A 25,688-nucleotide genomic window follows, 5' to 3' on the forward strand; every position below is an offset into this window, starting at 1 on the left:
GCTGATCCCGTTCCTTTAGCCGTCATAGCCCAGGTCCTGCTGATCTCCAGAGGTGAACGTTGGTCCACGTGTGCGTGCCGTCAGAGCAGGTCGGACACGACGGCACAGGCCTGGCTCGTGTTGAGCCTGCATTAGATTCCAGGAGTGCAGACCTAAACCAGTGGACACTTAACTGACATAAATTCAACATTTTACAAAATGTACAATTTGTATTATTTACTAACCTAACGTTTTGTCTGATTCTAACTCAAAGTGATCAAAATGATCTGTTGCTACAAAAATCTGTATACTAATTTCTTGCTAAATTGTGTCAAGTTAAACAGTCTTAAGAGAAAATACACATGTGCATGAACATGAAAATAGATTTATTTGAAAACATCTCCATTCAAAATCCATCTGACCTTGAGTTTATTTACATTACTCGTTTCATGTTTTATTTCAAGTCTTCAGTTTGAACCAAGATTAGATAACAAACACAATGATGTACGTTTTAGCCCAAATTTGTACAAAGAAATGTCTACATACATCTTATTCAAGGTCGGATAAACATGCAACAATCAAAACGGTCACGACACCTTTCTGTTTCCTCAGAAATCCAGGACCCCTGTTCTTAGGTCATTTAACACATTGTACGGATATGTTCCGTTAACAAGTGCAACAACTTGAACTCATGATCATCGTCAACAGTCTCCCTCCCCGATGCCGACGACTGGGCTTCATCTTATATCGTACCAATCAAAACTAATTCTTCTATGTGTAACAACAAATGTGGCATGAATGGTTTTCCGATTCCAGAAGATAACATTTCCAGTGCGGGACACAAATACATTGTAAACACAGTCTCAAAGGCCTCGATTCATATCCGAACCACGGCAGCTGTTGTCCCATTTCATACAATAGGGCCTTGTCACTAAACACAAAGAATACAAGCAGAAATAAGAGGAAGGGAGGAGATTCAATTAGAAACAAGCCTGAAACCATGAACACAATAATTCATGTTTGACTAAAAAAAAAAGCTAAAAATGATCAAACACTACTGTAACACTTCCTTTGATACATTATGCAGATTATTCACCCATTTATTTCTAAAGTGAACATTGTTTAAAAAGGAGAAAAAAAAAGGGGCCTGGTATCTGCAGTGCACGTTTCCCGACGGTGGTTTGAGGGGCCGGAGCAGATACCAGTACGTAGTGTGGTGCTGATGCTGGTTGTTTCGTCTCCAGTCGGGTGGAGCCTTAAGAGAAGGTGCCGGCGAGGATCGCCTCTTGCTGTTGGTGATGGAGGGTCCCGATGCCGACAGCCGGGGCGGGCAAAGCCGGCCGGCTCACTAGCCGGAGCTGAGGAAAGACGGAAGAGACGGTCTCGTCAACCACACAGATTTTTTTTTCTTACGTTATATTATTTGAAAAACTGCTCACCTTGCAGGCCAGCTGCTTCTCAAACCGGGGCGCTACGAAAGACCAGGGGCCCATGTTCTGTGGCTCCTCCTGACTCCAAACGAACTCTGGGGGGCATTTTGGTTTTTGAAATAAGTTACAGTGAAAGTAAAAAAGGAGAACAAGACTCAAACATGTGACCTTTTCATGTAGACTAGAGAGGCGGTCTCACTGAAACTAGATTGGCCTCAGTAGTTTAAAGCTGAAGTGAAACATGGACTTGACATTCACACAGAATCAAGACATTTGTAATAATTCCAAATACATTTAAACTATATTAACTACTATATAAACTAATTACTCTATCTTCTCATAAATGATTATCGTGGGTTGTCTTGAAATTGAATATTTCTTGTTGTCAAGCATCTGGTTGAACAATTGAATTGAGTTGTGCGGCGCAGAGAAGAAGGAAGCGAGATGATCATTAGTGCGTTCCATCATAAGCTTGAATGGATGATTTAGATGAAAGCAGAAATATGGGACCTTCCTAGACCAAAGTGGGTGAATTAAAACTATAAAAAGGACGTTTTAAAGTGAGTAGTTTTAACTCATAAATTTTCCAATAAGTTATTAAAATGCTGATTGTTCAGGACCAAATAATTAATTAAAATGGTTGCGTTGTGTTTGGCTGCCTTTGAAAAACACCGTTACTATCTCAGCTGTAGACTATTTTCTACACCGCAGAGATTAAATTATAGCAAAAGTGTGTAGAGACAACAGTAGGAGAGCGTGTGTCCTGGACAAAGGACGTTTACAGTGAGGCGAGTACGAGCTCTGCTGGGCTGGTAAAAGAGAAGAACCTAGGTAGTGTTGTGCAACTTGAAATCGGAACATCTGAAGCAGATTCTCAAGTCTCTTAGCATATGTATAATAAAGCCTGGGGGCACATTTCAATTCTTCAACAATCCCTCGGGGATTTGAGGATTTTAGCAGTCTGTGTGAAAACTGCATTCCTCTGATGTGCTGTCATTGTGTTGCAGTTGGTTTGAAGAGCAGAAAAACATCTCAAATAGATAAAACCACACAATTCAAAGCTTTATGGGTAAAGAGAAGGATGTTGACAATGACTGCCTTAGAAGATGAAGGCGTTTTCCAGCCAGAGTCGGGATTGACACACATTCAGCTACAGAGGAAGGACAAAATAACAGAAACACAATAGCCCTGCAGTGAGTACCACATACACTGACATAGCGGCATCCATGGTTTCTTTGAGAGTTGTTTAAGGTTGAGTATTTTCTAAGAAAAGTGAAGACTGTCAGACTTCTATTGAAGTCGCTGAACGCTGCTGAATGCCTTCAAGTTGCTTTGACTCACACAAAGAGCTGCTTTTGTAATCGGTTTTCGGCGCGGCTCTAAAATTGTATCGAACGAATGGTCCAGAATGCATGAAAATAAATTGCCCCCCATGTAATCAATCATAAAACCCCAATTAAGATTATTGACCTTTCTAAGCAAGACTTAACACACAAACCTAGTTTTCGTGAATGGATTTTGGTGTTTCAGACTCATCAAATTGTGTCTATGAAGATTTGTAAAGAAAAAAAATTGAAGAGGATTAAAACTAAATGAGGAGAGCTTTTAGTTTCTGTCAGACATTCTTATCTTACATATCTTAAGTTTTAAATTCTGCGCTGTGATCGTTCTCAATTACCAGGGCTATAAATGTTGTTTTAATGCATTTTTAAGCCTAAAAACTGCTCTTGCGTGAGAGAAGTACTATATAAATACACTTATATAGTGCAAGAGGAAATTCCTGCCATATGCAAAGCATGTCAGAAAAGAGGAACAGTGGACACAAAGAGACTACAGATGACCACATCAGGCCGGAAGAATTACCATCAAGCTGATTTTTTTTTAAAAAAGCTTATTTAAATACATCTCAAAAATGTCACTTTGGCTTTTTGATATTTCTCAGCCAAAAATGTTACCAAACTGAGGTGAATGAAGAATGAATGAATGGTAATGACAATGCAAACGGTCATAAAAAAACTAAAAGAACTTTTCTTTTGGGCTTCGTCATGTTTGTATTAACCACGGCGTTATTGTAGTGGCTGTAATTTTATTAAGTGACATAACATTAATAGATGTGCATCTATATGCCCATGTGGCCATTCCCATAGCGGGCACGTCTGCTACCAGTGAAGCCGGAGGTCCCACACAAACCTTTGGCGTTGGGGTATCTTGTGAGCTCCTGCTGCAGAGCGTCCAGTGGGAACGGACACAGCTCCTCCACCCGAACTACAGCAGTGTTCTGTTTGGCTGCTGATGTCTCCCTCTGCTTCAGGAGGGCGTAGTAATGCTTCCCCGAGCACAGCACCACCTTCTGGACGCTGCAGGGAGTAACAGAAACATGGGTTTATTGTGTGGGTCGTACTTTTGAAAGGTCTTTCTGTCATTGATTGACATCTGAAGCCATTTGAATGAAATATTCAAACTAATTAAATATATTTCACCACAATGGCGACGCACTACAGAAGACTTCTGTACCTCTCTGCAGGGACTGAAGTGTCACCCAGCACTGGTTTGAAGCATGTTCCTGGGGCCAGTTCAGTCAGACTGGACGCTGCACCCTAAGAAAAACAACACACACACACTGTTGAGCCACATGCGTAGACATACCCGTAAAAAAGAAGATAGAAATATGTGAAATGTTGGTGCTCACAGAAAATCTGAGCAGCATCTTGGGCCCAACCACGATGAGAGGCTTGCGGAAGTTCCGGATCATCTGCCTCCTCAGCAGGTGGAAGTACTGAGCAGACGTGGTGGGGTTGACCACGGCCATGTTCACGCAGTCACTGTCCACACCCTCTTCTTTGCTGTCACACATCTGAGAGACCAAGCGGGACGAGTTAGTAATCATTTACCATTCAGGGAACGTGGAGCGCAACACAAAACCCACTGCTGCTGCTAGAACACACACACACACACAGACACACGCAGTGAGTGAAGAAACACCCAAACGTTATCTGTAAGTGTGTGTTGGTTTCTGAAGAGTTCAAAATCCGAAAAACTGGGATTAATATGAGAAGAAAAGACCTATATTTATTATGCATTTCATGTTTTAATTATAGATATAAATTGATTTCAAAATACCAGGCAGCTGGTTACGATAAACAAAGGAAGTTGTCTTCTCTGAACAAAAGATATTTAGGAAATGTTGATTGAAAAAAAACAGCAAAATCTCCAATTTCAGACCCACGATTAAATGCAGAAATCCACGTTTTATGAGGGCAAACTGTGTCCTATTTGAAGGAAATTGCTTTACGTAGTTTCTGCTAAATATCACCTTCATGGGATTGGCCGTCACGTGAAGCCGTGACTTTTACGTCTGGAAAATCTGATATTGAAAAATTTAAATTTGGAAAATACAAAGATCAGAGTTGAGTGCGACTAAAACACAGCATCGATTTAATGTCGTTTGCTGTATAATTAAGAATCATTACATCTGTTGGCTGCTCATGGATTACACCAGTTTATACTTATTGTGTTTTACGTTGGACATCGAAAACCAAACAGTTGACTAGAAAAGATGACTTGAACTGGCTGACGTAAAACATTTAACTTCATGAAAACATTGACGTGTTTTTGGTAGATCATTTTAGTTTGACGACTTTGAGACGAGAAAGTCCACAAAAATCAGACTCATTAAGACACTTTTACAAAGTACTTCAACTTGAAAGACAGACTCGGGCCTGGGGCATCTGGGTGGTTTTGGTTTTCATACACTCATGTAGCATTAAGAGCGACGTATGGTTTCCATGGCGCCCTGTTGACCTGGATTACATTTCCACCCCACAGACCTGAAGGAAGCGCTCCATGCGGCAGGAAGAGTGCTCAGGTCCGGCTCCGTCGTAGCCGTGAGGCAGCAGGATCACCATCCCGCTCTGCAGCAGCCACTTGGCCTCACCTGGGGACGACGCAGCGGTTTTACATCTCACGCGTCAACATTCACACCCGAGGTACGAGATGCCGAGAGGTCGCCGTGAATCTGGCGGGAGGGGGGGAAAGAGCCGGAGGATTACCTCCAGTGAGGAAGGTGTCAAAGATGATCTGCGCGCCGTTAAAGAAATCTCCAAACTGAGCCTCCCAGATGGGGAGGAGCTTCGGCTGTGCGATGCTCATTCCGTATTCAAAGCCAAGCACCGCCTCCTCAGACAGCGGGCTGTTGCACACCTGAGCACACAAAGACGTCACAGGATGCAATGGCGTCACGCACTAGATGGGTCATCGTTGATCAGGGTTTCACCTCCAGGAAACCGGTCTGCTGAGCGCTGATGTGGTTCAGAGGGATGTACATGTCATTCGTGTCCTGACACACCACCATGGCGTGACGCTGACTGAACGTGCCTCTTCCAACGTCCTGTCCGCTGATTCGAATGTTGAAGCCTGTAACGGCAATAATTTGAAATCTACAAATCCATTTCCCTCGACGGCAACACGATGAGGATTTCCCCCCGTTGAACACTGACCTTGGGACAGGAGGGAGCCGAAAGCCAAGGCCTCAGCTGTGGACCAGTCCAGCTTGGTTCCTTCCTCCAACTTTTGCAACCGGGCCTGAGTTCATAAAGGGAAAATAAGAAACATCATCTAGCTGCAGCCGGGGCGACCCAAGACAGTCTGACAGAAACGTCGGCCGCACCTGTACATGCATCTTTCTGAGGTGGCTGTGGAGCTGGACCTGCTCAGGGATGTCCACAGATTTCACTCCTATAAACTGCAGCAGGGGAACGGGGACGCCCGTGTCCCAGGTGGTGACTTGGGCCTGGGGCTCGACCAGATGCCCCCAGCGGCCCTGCAGGTTAGTGGGCGGAGGGCTGTACTGGGTCGAGATGGACAGCTTGTCGTTGAGCACGGCGAAGTGCTTGGACTTGATCTCGTCGCGCTCGGCTTCGGTCATCAGACCCTCAGAGATCAGCCGGTCGGAGTAGGAGTCCGGGACGCTCTTCCGGGATCTGGCCGGATGCAACAATGTGACAAAGTCTGTTTTATTACCTGAAGTCAACACACAATCTGCAATATATATGTAGCGGCATGAAATAAATAATCATTTTCAAATAATTCAAAAAGTGCTTAGTGGGAAATACATTTTGTCATCAAATCTAAAGACGCGTCAGTTGAAATACAACTCACGTTGTTACATTCGTTGATGCTGAGCCGCATTCAAATTAAAAACCAGTTGTAGCACCAAAGATACTTTAGACTATCGTAACATCAGATTTCGTGTTTGCACAAGACGTGCAACTCTTCATCATTACTGCATTTAGGGGTCTTTTTAACGTGACACTCAAGGATTCATTAGTTTTGACCTTTGTAACAAAAAAAGTCCACCAGCTCGGTCTTTGATAGTAGACCTGTATGACCTTTATATACTACTGTCTAGTGTGCTTACATCCTTCAGACGGAACGGATACTTTTCTTTTCAGCAACACTGAAATGACTCATAACCCAGACTGCAATTCTTTTGCAACCGTGCCTCTATTTGGGGAGTTTGTTGTGGTACAAACCGACCGGATGATCTTGTACATGGCCGGGTTGGTGAAGAAGGGCTCATCCAGCTCGTTGTGGCCCCACTGACGGTAGCAGATCAGGTCCAGGATGACGTCTTTCCTGAACAGCCGCTGGTACTCCACAGCCAGCCGAGTGGCCCGCAGCACGTCCTCCGCCTCGTCGCCGTTTACGTGGATCACGGCACAGTTCACCATCTTCCCTGTGCAGCAAACGGGAGCATTAGAGCCGAACGGGATACACGAACCTGGTCAAGTAGCACGTCGTCTTTTCAAGCACATCCAACTGTTTCGGTACGTTCCACTGACCGACATCACTGCAGTACAAAGAGGATCGGCCTCGCTCGGACGGAGTGGTGTAACCCACTTGGTTGTTCACAATCAGGTGGATGCTCCCACCGACTCTGTAGTGAGGGAGGTTTGAAAGCGTCAACGTTTCTGGAACAACCCCTTGGCCGGGGAAGGCGCCGTCACCGTGGACCTGTGGAGAAGAGAACAGAGGTGGATCGGATGTTGGGTGGATCCCGTGCAGGTAATCCGGTCCGATTCCCCCGACGGAGGATGAGCTCATCATGCGGCCCCACTTCAAAACATCCAAACGCTCGCTTTCATTTCAGACTAGTGGTTCTTCGCTGCGCGCGTGTGTGAGACCTACCTGCAGACAGACGACTTGGTCCCCCGGCTGGGCGTTTTCTTCGGGCGAATAGTCTCCTTCTTGCCGGAGCTGCTGCCTGGCTCTGGTTTTGCCCTGAGCCACGGGGTTGATCGCCTCCAGGTGAGAAGGGTTGGGCAGCATGGTCACGTGAATTGGTTTTGCGGCTCCGAAATCCAACTCCACCGAGGAGGTGAGGTGGGAGAGGACGTCGCCGGTGGCCGGAGAGGTGTCGGGGAACTCGCTGAGGCCGCGCATCTTCCGGAACATGAGCTGAAGAGAAAAACCAAGCGTGTTGTTTGACGTTATCCCTTAGACCCTTGTGTATCCCTGCAGGTCACGGCTAATTTGAAAGTGTGCATGTCTCCTTAATGAGTCCATCTAAGGCGGATTAACCTCTGGTGGGAACTTCAGCAGGCCCGTCAGCAGGTTGAGTCTGCCTCTATGTGGCATGCCGATGATGATGTCAGTGACCCCGCTGTGGGACGAGTGGTGGAAAAGCTCATAGAAGAAACCCATCATGCTCTCTGCTCCTTCTCCCCCGTAACGTTTCACCGTAGAAAACTTGGTGGCCAGAAAGTGGTCAAATTCCTAGAGGTGGTAAGAGAAAACTGGACGGATTAAAAATATGACACAGGATAAGATGTGACAAAAAATACAATTCTTTCTTCTTGAACCTACCTGGGACTCCAGCATGACCTTCGCCAGCTGCTTCCTCTCCTCCGCAGAGAAACTCGCCTTCTTGAGCTCCTCGAAGCGGTCGGAGAACCACTCCCTCTCCTCCAGGCTGCTCAGCTGGCTGGTCTCCACTGACAGGCTGCCACAGTAGGCTCCCTCCAGGTAGGCCTGAACCTCTTCCACCGACGCCTCCGCTCGGCCAAAGTGTTGCAGACCTGCAGAGGAGCAGCGAATGAGCGACGAGTGTTTCTGAGGCAAAAGTGAGTGATATTTTGCTGTTGTTTATGATCATGTTTGATGTTCAGCTCCTCTGGAATTAGATAATAATAATCGTATCTAATCAAGGACAATGTTGTACTAGCTTCAGTTTATTATGAATGCAATTTACTAGCAAAGTATGCACAAACACATAAACAGCAGTGTTGTAACCATAAAAACCTAAACTTAATTGTTGGTGCTATAACCAATCGTAGTACATGCATGTAAGCTTTGCTTTCATGTTACATTCAGGTACTACTCAACTTTTACTCAGGTACATTTTTTTGATGGGTGAAGTCACAAGTTCAGATTAATTTCTGTTAGTGATAAAATATGTAATACATTTAAATGGTCAACATGCTATAATAATGATGATGAATAATGATGAAAAAATATATTGAGCTGCAAGCTTTTTAAACTTGAAGTACATTTGCTTCTATTAAGAATCGGTAATAGTTTGAACCTTTCTACATTGCTGATGTACTTCAGATAATGAATGAGAACACGTGAATAACACCGTGCAGGTTGTACAAACTAAGAATACTAGTCCAGTAAGAGTACACACTGTCCTAACATTCTGCACGTCTGCCCCCCGTGGATATGTGTATGTGCACATAACCCCCCCCCCCCCCCCCCCCCCAGCTGTCGTGTACCTGCGGTCTGAAGTCTTCCGGTCATGGTGCCGGTCAGCATGTTGATCTCCGGCACGCTGGCAGCGACCGGCTGCTCGGGCTGCAGCGGGTTGATCTTAGCAGCCTTGTGTCCATGGGCCCTGTACGCCTCCACCAGACGGGCCAGACGGTGATCTGCGAAGCGCCACCCGCCCGTCAGCATGAGCCGCCCCACCACAAACACGCGTCCACCGCCGCCACTGGCCGGCGCGGGCGTTTAATCAACAACGCGACTAAATGGGTATGTGGTATTTCACAAAAGCACACTGGAACAAACTAAAGCTACTGGCGTGTGTGTTATTTAGTTGGGCTGTTTTTATGAGTCCCGTTCTGACCTTGATTCAGTGCCGCGATCCGGTCGCTCTGTGACTTGTGGCGGTGTCTTTCCGGCTCTTTGGGCCGGTATCCGAAGACACCTTTCTCGGTGTGGTAACAGCCGGCGACCACCTGCCGAGCGGCACCCGGCGGAAGCCCACTCAACGACTTTCTCAGGAAAAGTACAGCTGACATTGTTCTACAAAAGCTCTAACAGCAAACTCTAGAGAGGACACGCCGACGACTACAGGACGGCGGCCATACTGCCGGGAGAGCGGCGTACGTCGTTAAGGGAGGAGACGTCGCGCTGGAAGCTTATTGGCTGAGGGCTCTGTTCGGACTCACGGCCCCGTTATGGGAGTATGGCTTTTTTAGCATTATTAGTTCGTGTTCTTATGTTCATTTAAAAACAATCGATTGGTGTGCACACGATAATACGTTTCGGGCCTTCGGATAAAGTACCTGAAGTAGCTTCCCGTTACGCACCGCAACCAGTCTTAGGACACGTGGTTGCTGCTGCGTTCATGTCTCCTTGTAAATTTCAGTATTCACATTTGAAAGTTGTGAAACAGGATTTTAAGTGGTTTTGGTCTGACATGTGGAGGTTTTTGGAGCAGCATTTGTAGTACGCTTCTCGTCAGCATCATCAAAACACCAATTTTTACTTCAGGTAATTTGTAGTTGGTTGAAGAGGAAAAGATGATCATCATTTTTTACATCATTTGCACTTTTCTTTCAAAAGAATTCATTAGAAAATAACTATATTTTAGTATATTGCTCTTTATGGTCCATATCATATGTTGGTCAAAACGTTCATTTTTAACGCAAGATTCTGCATTCAATTAACAAGCAAGGTGATCACTTAATAATTACCACTAAAATCTGTTTTGATGATTGAAATCAGGTAAACATCAAGGTTAAAGCTACTATTGTATCAGTTGGAACTGTACAGTAAAAGAAGCAGAGGTGCTAGTTTCTCCACCACGACCAGCCTCTTCAGACCATGATGGAAGGCTTGACCTTAGCTGAATGACCTATACAAGGTTTGTAATTTGATGTCCTCGCTTTCGGGTATCTCCAAACAACTCAAATCCATAGACATAAATCGACTAAAGTAGGAAGCTAATGGATTAAAGATGGTGCCGAAAACCAATAAAATAATGATTGGTTTTTTGGGCTTTTCTTTTGAGTATATTAGACTAAAAACTATTTTTATCATCAATTAACCAGATCTTTGTCACCTTGTCTATAAAATGACAGAATAGGAAAAAAAAAAAAAAAACTTTCACAACCATTTAGAGCCCTTCAACGGCTTTGTCAAATTGCTTTTTTCTGCTGTGCCAAATTTTAAAATATGTGTGCATGTACGTTTGTAAATGTAAAACAGGTGAAGCAAATACTCACATTTGAGAAGCTGGAACCAACAAATGTTTGGGATATTTGCAGTCAGTGTTGCACCCGTTGATTTATATCCATTATTTATTTGAATTATAAACACATCCCAAAAATAGATTTTTCTTCCATCACATGGAAGACTAGAATAGCTTCAAACCCTCACAGCCTGAACCCATGAACAAGAGAAATAATCATTATGTAAATGATCGCCAATTTTAGATTCCGATAATTATAACTTTTGTTTTATTCTCAACGCATCCAGTAATCATTTCATGGTAGGTTGTTCTGAAATGAACTATTAACTCAACTTTACATCGACGGGATGTTTGTTCTCACACAAAGACTTAAAACCCTTCAGACAGACAAGCGACCCAAAATAGCGGCAAAAAAAAAAGGTTTTAGAATTGAAACCCAAAATAATAACCCCAAAATAATCGCCTACTGAGAAATAAGGCAAGAGAAGCACAACAAAGAGAAACGAGTTAGCGAGACATGACACACTGGGGGAGGGAGGGGTGGTTTGTAAAAATGTCTTTACAACACTGGACAAGCACAACACAAAGACACACAGTCCATATTAGGGGAAATGGTTTAATTTGGAGACAGAGGCAAAGTAACACACCACACATGAACAAACATTGACCAAAAAAAGAACAGTCTTTCGGCTATGTCCTCCGCTATGGGAAAAAACAGAAAACTCTACACAGGTAAAAAGCAAGGCTCAAACTAAACAGATAGTTAACTCCTCAACTAAGACAATTAACCACACAAGTTGTCAAAATCCTGGTGACCATTTAAACTACGTGGACAGCACAAATACTAACATGAAACTTACCACGATTTAGAGGATCCCAACCCCCCACCCTCAGAAACTGAAGCTGATAAACGAAGTGAGGCATACGTATAGATCCAAGTCAAATAAAAATCAGGCATATTTTTTTTGAGAGACAAACAAAAAAAAAAAAAAAAATTGCTTGACACCACCAAGAGGCCAAACTCAAGATCTGGTCAAGGCGAGGCCACATAGAGAGGCCAGACAATTTTTCTTTTCCAATATAGATTTTTTTTCTTTAATTTCCAATATAAAAAGCTTCACTGGTACAAAATACATATGAACAACCAGTTGTAGAAATTGGAAAGCCTGTGTATGGATTTTTTTCCTCCTTTTTCACATCTCACCCAGTTTCAAAAAATTTATAGTGAGTGAACAGAAAAAAAAACTATTGTAGGTCTACAGATCACATCAAGATGCACCCACTTTGGCTTTCATCGAGACAAGATAAAACATCTATTAAATTATTGGTGGAACGTGAATAAAGTCCTACCGATCAGACAAGAAAATAACAAAGGAAAAGATTTTTTTTTCTTCCTCTTTTCATTTGGATCAAGACAATATCTATAGAGATGCAAAGTTACCACACTTGTCAAAAAAATAGCACTTCAGAATATGAACAACAAACAAAACGAAGAAAGTGATTGTTAGAGCTTGAACGGGATTGGTGATGGAAGCCCCTGAAGTGAGACAAGTTCCGCTCAGGACCGGACGTTGTGCTTTTAAAAAAAAAAAAAATCATTCACAGTAACACTTCACCATACACGGCATACCAACCACAGAGCTGCAACCACTTCAGTGTCTGACACACGGTTCTTTTCTCCATTTAAACAACCTCGTTACCAAAGGCAAGAAAGTTGTTTCAACTCAAGTTTTAAACTTGTTAACTTTATTTAAAAAGAAAAGAATTCCCTGACTGGTCACCAATTGTTTGTATAGCAAAGTGTTACAGCACACTTGTTCACTCTCACTAATAAAGAGGTTTTCCTTCAAACATATGGGGACGTTTATTGTTTATCTACAGGTTCTTTTAACCAACTCGAGTACATCACAACACACATTTACTAATAACTCAGAGTGGGAAAGGTGGGGTGGGGGGGGGGGGGGGGCATGAGCAGGTGACAAGAGCTTTCATGACACGGGCATAAATAGACAAAAAAAGGCGAACTGCAGCAATCTCTAAACCAAGGCCTGATAAGGATGTGTAGGCAGTTTCTAGACGTATATATGGCACTTTGAATATTGTATTGCATTTGGATAGAAAAAACACTGTAAAAAGCACATGCCCATATATTAAAAAGTGAAGTCAGTGGTACCTTGTAAATTTGGGGGATTATATCACACTCAACATCCTGCAAAAGTGATTAGCTCCCACAATTGTGCTTGACATTTCCTTACAAAACACTTTCCTCGAGCACTGATTTTTTTTTAATTTGGTACCTCTTTATATATATATTTTGGAATATTTATGTATATGGAGGAGAGGGGGGGGGGGGTGTCAAATGATGAAAATTGTCCATTTTGTGTTGTAATTCCAGTCTAGTTTCACACACAAAAAGCCCCTGAGTTGACAACTCTTTAGCGCCATCAGGTACGCAGTTTAAGGGAACCCTTCTTGGGGGATGAAGTGGTTGTTATTTTTACCAGGGTTGTCTTAACAACTAGTAGTACAACAGACAAAATACCACCCTGGCAAAAAAAGAAGTGTAAACTTTTGTGCTGAAAAATGGAATGTAGTTGTAAACCAACACTAGTTGTGGTGGACTTTGTACGGTCATTGTGTGCGACTAAAACACGATAGTAAATTAAAAGACCAACTAAAATAGAAAAGCAAGAGTGCGTGAGTGTGTCTATAAAGATTGTGCGGAGACCTACAGGTTGTGTGTTGTGTCCATGTGATCTACTTCAGGGGCTCCCAAATTTGCAACCACAGAAAGTGTTTTGTGTCGCGTTATGTGCGTGCGTGTAAAGAAAACTACGTTTGTTTTTTTAATAGTACAGGAAAAGAATGTGTAAATTCAAAAAACAAAGTTTGACACATGGGCACTTTAACAACAAATTCTAACAAAGACATTGTCTGGCATCTGTATGGTTAACAGACATTGTAAATCATCTTTCAACATGAGGCATCCAGACTTAACCAAAGTGAAACATCTATTAATTAATGTCAAATTCACACAAAGTCAACAAGACGTACCGTGAAAGTTGAAGACTAATTTTTTGTTTAACGCAGGAAAAATGAAAGTCTACGTACTGTGACCCTTAAGAAAAAACAAGTACTTTTTCATCAAAAGTTGAAATTACAATTAAATGTAGAGGATCTTTTTTTTATTTTTTTATTTTTTTTTATACTTAAAGTGTTTTTAATTAACTAGAAATGACCTCAAACTGTCACGCTGATCAAACTGATTTTAGTCCTCTTTAAAAATGTAATACACTGAAGTCCCTCCCCCCACCCCAACACAGATGACATTACAACATAATCTACAAAAACCCCAAAGTTTTGCCTGGGTTCTGTTAGTTAAACTTCTATAGATTCAATGGTATAAAATATAGGTAATCTAAGTGTGCATTTAAACCACAGATTGTCTATTTGTGAATCAGTTCTAAAAAAGTTGACTCATGTAGGTAGCCATTTCTCTAAACAGAGCAAATGTACCTTTTATTGTGCCATCAATAGATCAAAAAAAAGGTAAATACACTGGATATTTTTTTAAATCAAAAAGATTTTTTTTGTGTAAATCTTTACACTGCCCGCAAAATGTAGAGATCATTACAGAGCACTGAGGGGTTTAACTTTCAAAAGTGTTGGAAAGTGGTCTGTAGCATTTTTTTAAGAAGCCAACATATTGCTAATGGCACCAAATAGCACAGCTGTGTGCCAATCCCTGTATTCAACTTTCAAGTGAACTTTACTGAGAGGTAAAAAGAAAAAACAAAGCTAAATTAAAAAAATCCCACAGGTTTTTAAAACATTCTCAAAAAAAGGTTTCTTAAATGAATTCAACGCAGGTAACTTTTCACATTGATTTGCTTGACCTCTCTCCCCAGTCACATTTCTATACAAAACAAAACAAACTGAATATACATGCAGAAAAATCAGGTTGAGCAAAGGTCAAGGGTCAGTGGGTGGCCAGGTATTGGTCAGGCGAGCTTAGAGAGACATCACAGACAATGGTGGGATGATGAGGCCAGGAGTTTGGCTTGGCTTTCAACATCATGAAGACATGCTAGGCTAATGATGAGCAAACAGGCATGGAGATTTGTTCTAAAAAAGGAACAAAAACACAAAAGGAAGAGCGAGAGAGAGAGAGAGAGAGAGAGAGAGAGAAAAGACAAAGAGGGGAGAAAGTTAGGGCCACAGCACAAGAATCGTTTAGCCATGAGGCACAAACAACAACAAAAACAATGCCAATCACCACATATAGTAAGGACAACGGGGTAATCTACACCCCCACCCCCACCCTCTCCCGACACACAAAAACAATAGTGACCAGGACGTATGGCAGACTCCAACATGCACAAACTGTATACTTGGCACCCAAAGAGATCCATCTAGTCGGGCCCACTGGGGAGGAGGGGGACTAGAAGGATGGATGGAATGACTGGAAGAGGTTGTTAATAGAGCAGAGAGAGGTAGCCTAGCTCAACATTGTTTTTGGAGTGCAAGAGACTTTCACAGTAAGAATGAAAAATGGAAAGAGACAGACTACACGTAAGAAGCCAAATGGGGGGTCTGCGAGGCCCCTCAAAGCGACTACTGATCCTTAGTCAACCGGTCTAAATTGATCTGAAGGCAATGAAATGGCATGGAAACACAGCCGATGCTCTCCGCTAATTACAGTGACACAAAATACCTCCAGCGAACACTGACTCCAGTGATAGTCATAAATAATCATATACATTAAAATATTTAAGCCGACTCAAATGACATAAAACCGCAGGAATGAAATACAGTAAAATGAGGAAAGATCATTGCAAACATGTTTCTTTTCATACAGGAATAGAGAGTCTCCCTCCTGCGGTGGGCTCCTTGCCCCCTGCCCCACAGAGTCTCTGCTGTGGTGACCTTGGCTGGAGGGTGAACTTACCCTAGCAGTGTTAGCATTAGAGCTGGGGAGGGGGCGGGGGGAGGCCCCAGGACTAGGATCAGTAGGGTTTGCTGTCGTTCTTGGAGCGCTTCAGCTGAACCTTCAGCCTCTTCATGCCGATCTGGAAACCATTCATGGCCTGGATGGCAGCTTGCGCAGACACAGGATTGTCATAGCTGACGAACCCTGAGGACAAATTACATACAAGTTCAAAAAGAGCAATTGAACACCCTGATTTAACTTCCACCCATTGTCTTTAAAAGTTCAAACTATAATGTCACGGGTTTGAACTGCACTGCTGACACTATCAGAACAACGCTTTACTTAAATACGTCAACCTCACGTATTAGCCTGTTTGGCAATTTTAATGAAGCAGGTTTCAGAGACTAGTGGTGCCAACACACTTACCAAAGCACTTGCTCAGATTGGTCTGTTTGTCAATGAAGACTTTGGCAGAGACCACATTTCCAAAAGGCATAAACATCTGGAGAAGATCCTGGTCTCCAAACTCCTGGGGCAGGTGGTAGATGAACAGGTTGGCGCCCTCTGGCCCTACTCCATTTGGTAAACACACACACACACACACACACACACTCACTTTAGATGGGTGTTATGATGCGCACGCAGACACAGATGGAAAAACCATGTTGCTATGATGACGTGACACCAGCCTGACACAAAAGCGATGATGCTCACCTTCCTTCTGACCCCCAGCAATGCTCTGCTGCAGGAGAGACTGGCCGTAGAGGGAGGGCAGGGCGGAGGCGGCGTACTGCTGCATCCCTGAGTAGGCCTGGGTCAGAGCGTCCATGGAGCTAGCCGCTGACCCGTTGGCCATGGAGGCTCCCAGGCCCCCATTCATGGACCCCATACCTGTCAAACGGAATCAAATGAACCAGATGTAGTCAGCAAACACATTTGGAAAACTTGCAGAATGTTTGTTTGAGGAATCGAGAGGGTTGGACACCCAGAAAATACAATTTACAATAAGCCTTTTGTTTGTCAAGTCCCACTCCCTGGTGACTTCATTATGTAGTTATAGTAAAATATACAAAATCTGCAACATATTCCACACATATCAAGAGTTAGTTCAACTAAGAATTAATTACAGAAGTTGTAGGTGGTGTTGTATTGGATTGCTTTTTATCAAGATGTCTAATATTCTCCCTTCCTCAATGTTTGAAAATGGGGAGTTTGGAGGTAAAACTAAAAAACAGTTCAACACAAATGCAAACTTTACCTCAATTATAAACATGAATAAATAAATAATTCTAAAATCATTATCCATGGGACGCTATAATTTATAGCAAAAGCACCAAGTCAGTGACCTTTAAAGTGTGTCTGCTCTCTAGTGGTAGTTCTGTCTTAAAGCAGCATTCCCAATCGTTTGGAGGTTTTGTACTTCAATCTTCTTTTAACTTTCGTCCAGCTATTAAAAAGACGACATCCTTACCACCGACACTGTTGGTGAGCGCGTTAAGGTTGAGGCCCATAGAAGTCCCGGTGAGACCCTGCAGGGTTCCCAGAGACGCCAGGGTGTTCATGGCGGCACCGGCGCTGGCCGCTGATGAACCCACTGTGTGGAGACAGTGAAAAAAAAAAAAAAATGATGTACGGGTGACTACCTCGTGTTCAAAAAGAGTCATCCAAAAAGTTTTGGATTGTTGCCACACATAGTTTCAGTAATGAGGAGGCCACATCATCGAGGGGCAGTCAAAAATCAGTTTGTCCTTAACAAAGAGGTCATTACTGCAGCAGCATGTGCAAGAATTAAAACAGATGGCCACAGCCAATGTATATTTAGGGTTGGATTAAAAAGGGAAATGGGGGCTCCTAAAATGTTATATGTGGCTGATTAAAGCCCATTAAATGAATGAGGAACGGCTGAGGGTCATTAGGCAAATAGGTTTGCAGAGCAGTTGGTCGATACCGTCACAGCAGCAAGAGGGCTAACTGTACAACATTTATGTTCGTATTTTCATCTTCATAAAGGGATTTTCATTTATACCCAGATTTAAATGTCACGTTAGTGACACTACATAGGGGAATTTGGCGAACATGCATAAAATGACCATGAGGACAGGGTTAGACTCACCCATGGAGCTTAATATTGTATATACAGTGCATGCACATACTACAGCTCATGTTAATGTGTTTAATTACTTGGGCCGGCCAGGGCTCCCAGGGCTGCACTGTTTGCAGACATAGCGCTGGTAGAGGTCGGGCTCCCAGAACTCTGGGCTGCGGCCGCAGCAGCAGCTAATGTGGCCAAGTTCTGAAGCTGAAGGGGGTTCACACCTGCTGCGAAAACGAAGACACAGTGGTAATTATCAAAGTCTTTCAAAGGGGTATACTATAGCTCTGAAGGACGCCGTTGAGAAAAGTCTCTTGGGGGAACAAACTTATCCAGAATCCAAGCGTAGAGAAAGTTTGATGCGGTTTTGGAAAAGTGTCATCAGCTAAATAACACGTTTCTGTTTATTCTGGTGTCACACTGGTTTTCGGAGTTGGCACACAAAGTGTCTGCTTCCTCATTAAGATGACTTAAGAACAGCCATCAGAACATCTGAGAGGGGGAACTCACCTCCTAGCCTCTGAATATTATTGAAACTGCCTTGGTTACTGGTAGATGTGGCCTGCTGGAGCAACTGTTGAGGATAAAGGAAAAAAATGCATTTATGAAATAAAATATGGCATACACAATTACATTCTTCCAGTCAAAAAATGCTTGTATTGATGAATTTTCATATCAACATTGTCAAGTGTTGCCTTTATACAGTAAACGTGCAGACTATGTGATGCATGGCTTGGTTATTGAGACAGCGTACTGGGGTTTTAGGCCCCATTCACATCCTGATCAAATCCAGATGGGATTTTAGACACAACAGTTTCAGTTGGACCATATTACTAATTGATTGCAATCAGACTTTGTATATCCAAGCCACATACGAATCAGGGTGGGTTCTGCAGCAGCCCAGAGTCAGCATGTGCAAGTCACATTCATGAACAAAAACTAGATAGTCCTAATCCGAGGTAAAGAGAATCAATGTTATGTGAAAACTTATGTGACGTGAATTCGGCACATGGGTATTATTAGTAGCCATATGATAGATATCTTTTTGATAACTTCGTAACATTTTTGCCGCCCATGTTGAGGACAAAATGGCCGCTGCATTGCCATCTATGGCATTAACCGGTTAACAAAAAAAAAAAGAAATAAAGAAAATGGTTGGATTTGAGGTCTGCTTGGACAATAACCTCATTCAGGGGACATCACCAAACCCACCCCTAAAATTAAGATTATCTAGTAATCATTTTGTTCTACACTTGTACAGCAAGTTACCATGTGGTAAACATATGGCTAAAGGATTTTTAAATTTTGGAACCACATGGTGTGCCATATGATGATGTACAAGTAATTGTGGAGCTCTGTGTGGTCCTCCGGTTGAACAGCACTTACCGCCAGGTACTGTGGCGAGAGGGTCCCCAGGCCGGCCAGGTTTCCCCAGGTGGAGGCGCTATTAAGCTGCTGAATCTGCTGTACAAGCTGCTGCTGCAGGCGCCTTTGCTCCTTATCTCGCTGCGTGTCGGCAAACTTCACCACCAGAGGTGAGGAACAGCCCTGAAGCAGTGAGGATGTCAGAGTTGTTTAATTCAGGAGCACATTGAAGAATACAGAGTTTATCCGTCAATGCAAGAGCGTTGAAGGGAATCTCTCAAAGGGGGGTATCATCAACGCCTCAGGACCGATTAAAAAAAAAAAAAAAAAAAAACCTGTTGCATTCATGTTGGAGCGAACTGCCATGCAGAGCTGAGGCGGGCCACATTAAAAAAAAAAAGGAGCACAGGACAACGCTGCACACAAACTCTAAATTCAATTAACAGACAAGCAGACACCAGATGGGAGGGACAACACTTAAAAAGAAAAAAAAACACATTCAAACGAGGATATGTGGACACATATTACCGAGGAAAATGCATTACAATACATACAGTCGCACAGACAGTCTTGAACGTTTAGTCAGACGGATGGACACGAGGCATGCGGTGCTAAATTATTCTGGGAGTCCAGAGCCAGACGGGGACCAGGCTGGACGGGGAAAATTGGCTTCTGCACCAGCAGCACCTCCCATGGCAGCCAAGAATTGGGGAGGTCATGATATGCGGGGAAATAGGTGGCAGTTTAAATCCGGTTGGACTTCTAATTAGACTTTTTCCTGGTGCTTCACTGGGGAGCCTATGACCTGCTAGTTGTCAAATTACTGCTGCTCCACTTTCACAAAGATACCATTGGGTACACGATTACATGGACCCAGTTTCTGAAGAGCTCTAATAGGAATAGCTGCTCCAGTCCGGTTAAACTATATTTCAGCATGCGAGGTCTTTTCCCTGTGGTCCAAAATAAAGATTTATGATGGCTTACAGGGGTGTCTAGATATTAAATATGATCAGGATCAACAAATGAGAGGCTTTTAGACCAGCAGAAAATGAGATGACAGCATGTGTTCTCTTTTTGCTGTTGGATCTGGATTCAGCAGCTATGTGTGGGGCTTTTTCTATTCAATTATTAGCAATTATTCAATTAGCAAGAGTAGTTTTGGAAATGACTCATGCTCTGTGATGACAGGTTCTTCCATCTTTCCAACACATGGGGGCAGCAGAATGTATGAGGGAGGGATGAGAAATAGGTGCTAAGGGGTACAGTACCTCCATAGTCTGAGAGTGATGCATGGTTTTGATTGCATTCTGTGCCATTGCTCTGGTAGAAAATGTGACAAACGCACAGCCTGTAGGGGGGGGGGGGGAAACAATAGGAGAGGGGGAGGGGGTTGGGAGGGACAAGAAGAAACAAAACAAGACAAAAAGGTTTGGACAACTCGTTATGAACCCCAAAAAAACACATTACAGTACAGAGAATGGCAACCAAGCACACAGAACCACCCTCACTGGTTAGCACACGGAGAAAGAACACAACAAGGAGAACAGTAACACGTGTCACATGAGCATAGTGATCGACGGATTAAATTGCCACCCAAAGAAGCTCAACTTTGGGGTGCATTGGTGAAACAGTCAACGTGATTATAAACACATGAAAGGCACAAATAGATGCACACTGAAAGGCTTTGATCCAATTATGTGTTAAAATCCTGCGCATCCATTATATATTGGTGGTTACACTGCGCAAAATTACGGGGGGGAATAAATTCACAAAAAACGTCTGTGCTGGGAGGGTTTTACATCGACGCGAGGGCCTCGTGCCGCCCGCCATTGGAGGTTTTGTGCGGGTGAGAGCTACGTAGGAGATGCGAAAACAAGCTAATTCCAGCCTTTGTGGAGTGTGATGAAGGAGGCGGTAAAAGAGGAGCTGCGCTGAGCGCCAGCTGAGCCCACGAACACCAGCAGCCAGCGGTTGCCATGGCGACGGGCCATTGTGCCGGACAGCGAGTGCAGTGGCCCTTTCGCTGAGTGCAGCGATGGCGGGAGGATAGGCGATGGGCATGGAACGATAGTGAATAGCACTCGATTTGAAAGTAGAGGGGGTTTAAATAAAGAAGCCGGGAGGGGCCTGAATAAATAGTTGATGAGGATATGAAAGCACACCTACCTCTGCTCTGACCATCTGGTCCGCGGAGAATTCTGCACTCTTCCATCTGGCCGAAAGACAAGAACATCATTCTGATCTCGTTCTCGCCGTATTTCTTTGAAATCATTCCGATGAAGAGTTTTCTGTCTTCTACCGCTGCGGATGGATGAAAAGAGAGAAGCTATTCAGACAAACAATTATGAAGCTGTGACAGCTGCAGTTAAATCAGGCATTAAATCTTGCACTTCTTTTTCAAGCCCTCTCCTTGTCATGCTGCCGCATTTCCTGGGTCTCACTTGAGGTGTCAGCTTCTTGTACAAATCTCTGCAACACGCAGCCTTGTTTTCCTCAGCGTCCACTTCTTGAGACAGATGACTAGCATCCATGTGTGCTCTCCTCCAGGTCCTCTGTACCTGCGCTACTCTTCTCCCCCTGGTGCCTTTTAAAGCCCTTAATCCTCCAAACCCCTGACACTATATAGAAACGGTGTATTGCTGCACATTTACCGCACCAAGTCCCCCTCCGGCCTTCATTTGGGCATTAAACGGAGGCACAATCCAGCCCTTGCCTTCTTTTAAAATCTGAAACTATTTCAGGCTGATGCCCCCTACATTTCATGAGGGCTGTAAACAAATATTCGATATATTAAAATATGCAGCTGTCTGCCTTAATGCGCCGCACGACGGGCGTCACGGACCGTCACTATTGGTAATTAAAAGTCAAATGAACGGGTAGGTCAAGCTGAACGAGGAATTATTCATCAACAACTTGATGGCAGAGAACTTGTGCGGCAGACGAGGCGACATTGTGTCTCTACGGCCAAGCGCTACGTTCCGCCATGACAACACATGACCATGAAATCAGACTGAAGACGGTACCACTAACATCTTCCTACATTTGGACCACATTGTATATTGTGATATTTACTGGAAATCTTATAGGTGACCCTTTTTCCAATCTCACAAATGAGCCATTTCTCGTCCATAACTTGATTTAAAGCCAACGACAGGAATAAATAGAAACCGACCAAAATTCGTGTCGAAGTGGCGCGCTGCGTTGTGGCGCGCTGCGTGGCCCGCGGCTGGTTCCGACACTGTTACGGTTATAATGAGCAAAAATAGTTATGTAAATAGTTTGAACCGATGTTTTTTTTTTTTTTGAAGAAATATTCAAACTTAATTTTTTCTGTCAATTTTCACAGTTGTACATTTCACATGAATCCACCTACCACTTGTTTTCTCACTGTCAGCGGGTTTCATCTGGATAGGATGATGCATCTGGCATTTAGAAGGAAGACAAATAGTTAATACATCTTGACACTCATCTGCTCCATGTTGAAGCGTTCATCTGCCCTGTTGTGTTCTGACTCAAAACACCATCATCCCCCCCAACTGCTAGATTCAGCAGAGATGCGGTCTGTAAGGGATAGAATTCTACAGTATCTTGTATTAGGCTTAAGATTCTTCCTCTCAATATCTCATAAACATTTTACTGAGATGGTTGACATGCAAGCCATTTCTGGTCGTTTTATCTACAGTCAGATTTAGCTTTTTAGTATTTTTCTTGTAATCATTACGAATTATAATCGCATAGAAAACAACAAGGTCTGGCAAAAGGAGTAGAATCTTCCCATCTGTCATATCAGTTAAGAATAAGGCGCCTCATGGAACTTCAAGGCAAATATTTTTAGCTCATTTTACCTCGTTGTGTGACGTGTAAGATGTCTGAGCAGGTCGTACTTATGAAAAGTGAGTTTGTTTTTGACACGCGCTAGAGATAAGCAGACAGATGGCCCGCTCAGTGTGGGTACAAACTAGCGTCACTGACCAGCGAGAGGGAAAGAAACCAGGAACAGAAACAAGCTTTTCCACTGTCACACGAACCCAACTCAGTCACCCTCAGTAGCCGCATGATCAGGGAGCGCAAGTCCACACTTCGGATTCGAAATGTCACCGTGATTGATCCAGTGAAGAGCGCTAAGCGTGCTAAGCCTGCACGCTCATTTATCAACCCAGCTCAATATTTACTTTGCACCATCACAAACCGTTGCTCCATTCCCGATAGACTGCGTTATTGATTTAATTGACGACTGGAGTTGTTTGTTACAGATTTAATTGATTGGAAGGGAGTCGTTTAAAATGACTGGGCTTTAATCTAGATAAAATCATCCAATGAATTAAGAAGCCGCGCTCCCTCTCCCCCGGCCCCATTGTTAAAAATATTTCAACGTGATTCCTTTCATGCATCAAACTTTGGGAAATACTAATGTAGCTGTGCATCAATGATTCATGCAGACAAGCATTAATAATTTGTCCCACTTTGTAGTGATTTGGTGCGGTGCCTCAGTGAATGACCTGCTGCCTGGTCAAGTACACGTCACCAGATACCTGCATATGTAGTATTTGCGTTTGTACGTACTCGTCAACTGCTTTATCAATTTAGTGTGTTGAGATTCAGGCCAAAGATCTTTTTCAGGCCAGACGGGCGTTCAGCGAGCCGAGAGCTCTTCGTTGGGCAGCATGCGGCTCACATCTTGCATCAGCAGTGTGGAGGGGGGGGGGGGTCGGGCAGCTAAAAGCAGCCCATACTGTGCCTACTCACCCCACTTAAAGTCTTTATGTTGTGCAGTGCATTCTGGGCCTCCAGTGCGGCTTTTCTTGTATAAAAAGTAACAAAACAGCATCCTGCAGAGAGAGAAAGAGGAACAAACAAAGGGCGGGGTAAGGAGACAAAAAACGCATTAAAAAGACAGACAATTAATGTAATCCCGCCACTGCAGCAGAGCAAGAAGCCAAACGGATGAGGTGTACGTTCTCTGTGTATCACATGTTAGAAACGTGACAGGATATTCTTAGCGCCAGTTAGACGGGGCACTCAGCCCATGTGGGCGCTCGCAGCGAGGACACCGGAGTAATGAGATAGTTGAAGGCTGTTGTGTGACATGGCCATAGAGATGACCACAAGGCGAGGTCGCTGTCAGGAGGCGCTGATGCCCAGTCAACAAAGCCCGGACGTGCCAGGGCAGAGTACCAACGCATCACAGTGCCACATTACATAAGGATCCCATCGCACACAAACTTGCATACAGGAGGCATGAAAACGGCACAAAGAGAGACAAGAGGGAGCAGGAGTGAGCGCGCGGAAGAGGAACGACAGGAGGAGAGAGGAGGTGGGGGAGGGGGACGAAGAAAAGAAGAGCGGGGGTGGAAAAAGAAAAAAAAGCCTCTCATCCTTCCGTCCCAGCAGACCGCCAGTGGCGTTCCAGCCTGTCAGTTTCACTGGGCTGGGGAAGTGGAGCACTGCAGCGTCTCTGACCTACATAGTGTGTATTATGCCGTTACTGGAGCTCCCAGGCCGCGGGGAGGGCTGTTGAACTCTAATATGCATCGAGCCGCTCTCCTCGCTCACAACCGCCTGAGCTCTCCCTTTCTCTGCTGCTTCGCCCTACCTGCAATTTACTGGAGCTAAATAAACCATCCAGAGAGGCGTGATAGTTATCGTATGATTCTTTCATGACCTGCAGTAGACGTGACCTAAAAAACACGCAAATATGATGGCGCTTTGGATGGATCCGGGGCAAAGTAAAAAAACTAAACAAAATGGAAGTGGGATTACAAAAATTCCCGCGAACAAAAGCCAGCCTGGCGACATAGGAAGGGGGGGCGGGGTAAAGACTATTATTTGCAATGCAAATAAAAATGAGCGAGATAGCAGCAGGCCGTCGTGCTTTGATAAAACAACCCCCCACTTTCCCCCAGTAAGAGTAAGACTACCGGGAAAGGAGAATGGCAGCAAAAAAGATGGGCGTTTCCGCCGCAACATATTCCCCTCACACAGGCCGAGTGAGCCAAAGGGCGCTGTGATCAGTCTAGATTAACCATTAGAATACATTAACATCGCATTAACATGTCAATAGGCCATCACAGCTGACACTCCACATACAACAGGGGAGGGCGCTGCTAGAAAGAAAAGAAAGGGCGGCTTTGAACTCTTCAGCCTTCCAATGAACTGGACACTGTTTTTTTGGCTTTATTTCTTTACACGGCCAGAATAATAAGCGTCCTGGAGCTTCTTCTGCGAAACAGTTAAACACGCTGGTCACATTAGATGTTTAAAAACATCATGTGAACCAAGTGCTGTCCTGCTCACATGGTGTGTTCCATTAGTGCCCCGAGACATAAAAGGCTGTTTTGAATCTAACAGCCACAGTAAAGTAAAGAGCCTCTGAGAGCGATCTAAATTTAGAGGTTTTCCGCAAGCCAGATCCATAAA

General features: G+C 43.9%; 2 protein-coding genes across 51 annotated transcripts in view; both read right to left on the reverse strand.

Moving 5' to 3' along the window:
* Positions 1 to 350: 350 nt before the first annotated feature.
* On the reverse strand, positions 351 to 10,012 carry dhtkd1 (dehydrogenase E1 and transketolase domain containing 1). The gene is made up of 17 exons (XM_040163822.2): positions 9,535 to 10,012; positions 9,182 to 9,334; positions 8,274 to 8,485; positions 7,989 to 8,183; positions 7,596 to 7,865; positions 7,250 to 7,421; positions 6,945 to 7,143; positions 6,076 to 6,388; positions 5,906 to 5,990; positions 5,683 to 5,822; positions 5,459 to 5,609; positions 5,237 to 5,343; positions 4,099 to 4,263; positions 3,924 to 4,006; positions 3,600 to 3,766; positions 1,419 to 1,504; positions 351 to 1,337 (listed from the first exon to the last, which is right to left on the reverse strand). The coding sequence occupies exons 1-17, from the start codon at positions 9,707 to 9,709 to the stop codon at positions 1,236 to 1,238; spliced, it is 2,775 nt and encodes a 924-aa protein (XP_040019756.2). The 5' UTR covers positions 9,710 to 10,012; the 3' UTR covers positions 351 to 1,235.
* Positions 10,013 to 11,486: 1,474 nt separating this feature from the next.
* The window catches only part of LOC120809783 (CUGBP Elav-like family member 2), a 28,876-nt gene continuing 14,674 nt past the window's right edge, over positions 11,487 to 25,688 (reverse strand). For 4 of the 50 annotated variants that reach the window (XR_013451263.1, XR_013451267.1, XR_013451276.1 and 1 more), the window contains exons 3-14: positions 24,018 to 24,100; positions 22,645 to 22,693; positions 21,438 to 21,572; positions 20,540 to 20,619; positions 19,293 to 19,454; positions 18,417 to 18,480; positions 17,996 to 18,133; positions 17,286 to 17,408; positions 16,529 to 16,705; positions 16,241 to 16,384; positions 15,833 to 16,018; positions 11,487 to 15,009 (exon numbers count right to left, since the gene is read on the reverse strand). Coding sequence is in view for 25 of the 50 variants with exons in the window: in XM_040163823.2 (XP_040019757.2) it covers positions 15,891 to 16,018; positions 16,241 to 16,387; positions 16,529 to 16,705; positions 17,286 to 17,408; positions 17,996 to 18,133; positions 18,417 to 18,480; positions 19,293 to 19,454; positions 20,540 to 20,619; positions 21,438 to 21,572; positions 22,444 to 22,509; positions 22,645 to 22,693; positions 24,018 to 24,100 (1,352 nt within the window). In the remaining 25 variants the exon portion in view is untranslated. Of the gene's footprint in view, positions 16,019 to 16,240; positions 16,388 to 16,528; positions 16,706 to 17,285; positions 17,409 to 17,995; positions 18,134 to 18,416; positions 18,481 to 19,292; positions 19,455 to 20,539; positions 20,620 to 21,437; positions 21,573 to 22,443; positions 22,510 to 22,644; positions 22,694 to 24,017; positions 24,101 to 25,688 lie in introns of all 50 variants that reach the window. The other 46 variants (XM_040163823.2, XM_040163829.2, XM_078083454.1 and 43 more) reach the window with 24 other exon arrangements.

The sequence above is a fragment of the Gasterosteus aculeatus genome, chromosome X (genome assembly GCF_964276395.1).
Source record: "Gasterosteus aculeatus chromosome X, fGasAcu3.hap1.1, whole genome shotgun sequence".
NCBI classification, from domain to species: domain Eukaryota; kingdom Metazoa; phylum Chordata; class Actinopteri; order Perciformes; family Gasterosteidae; genus Gasterosteus; species Gasterosteus aculeatus.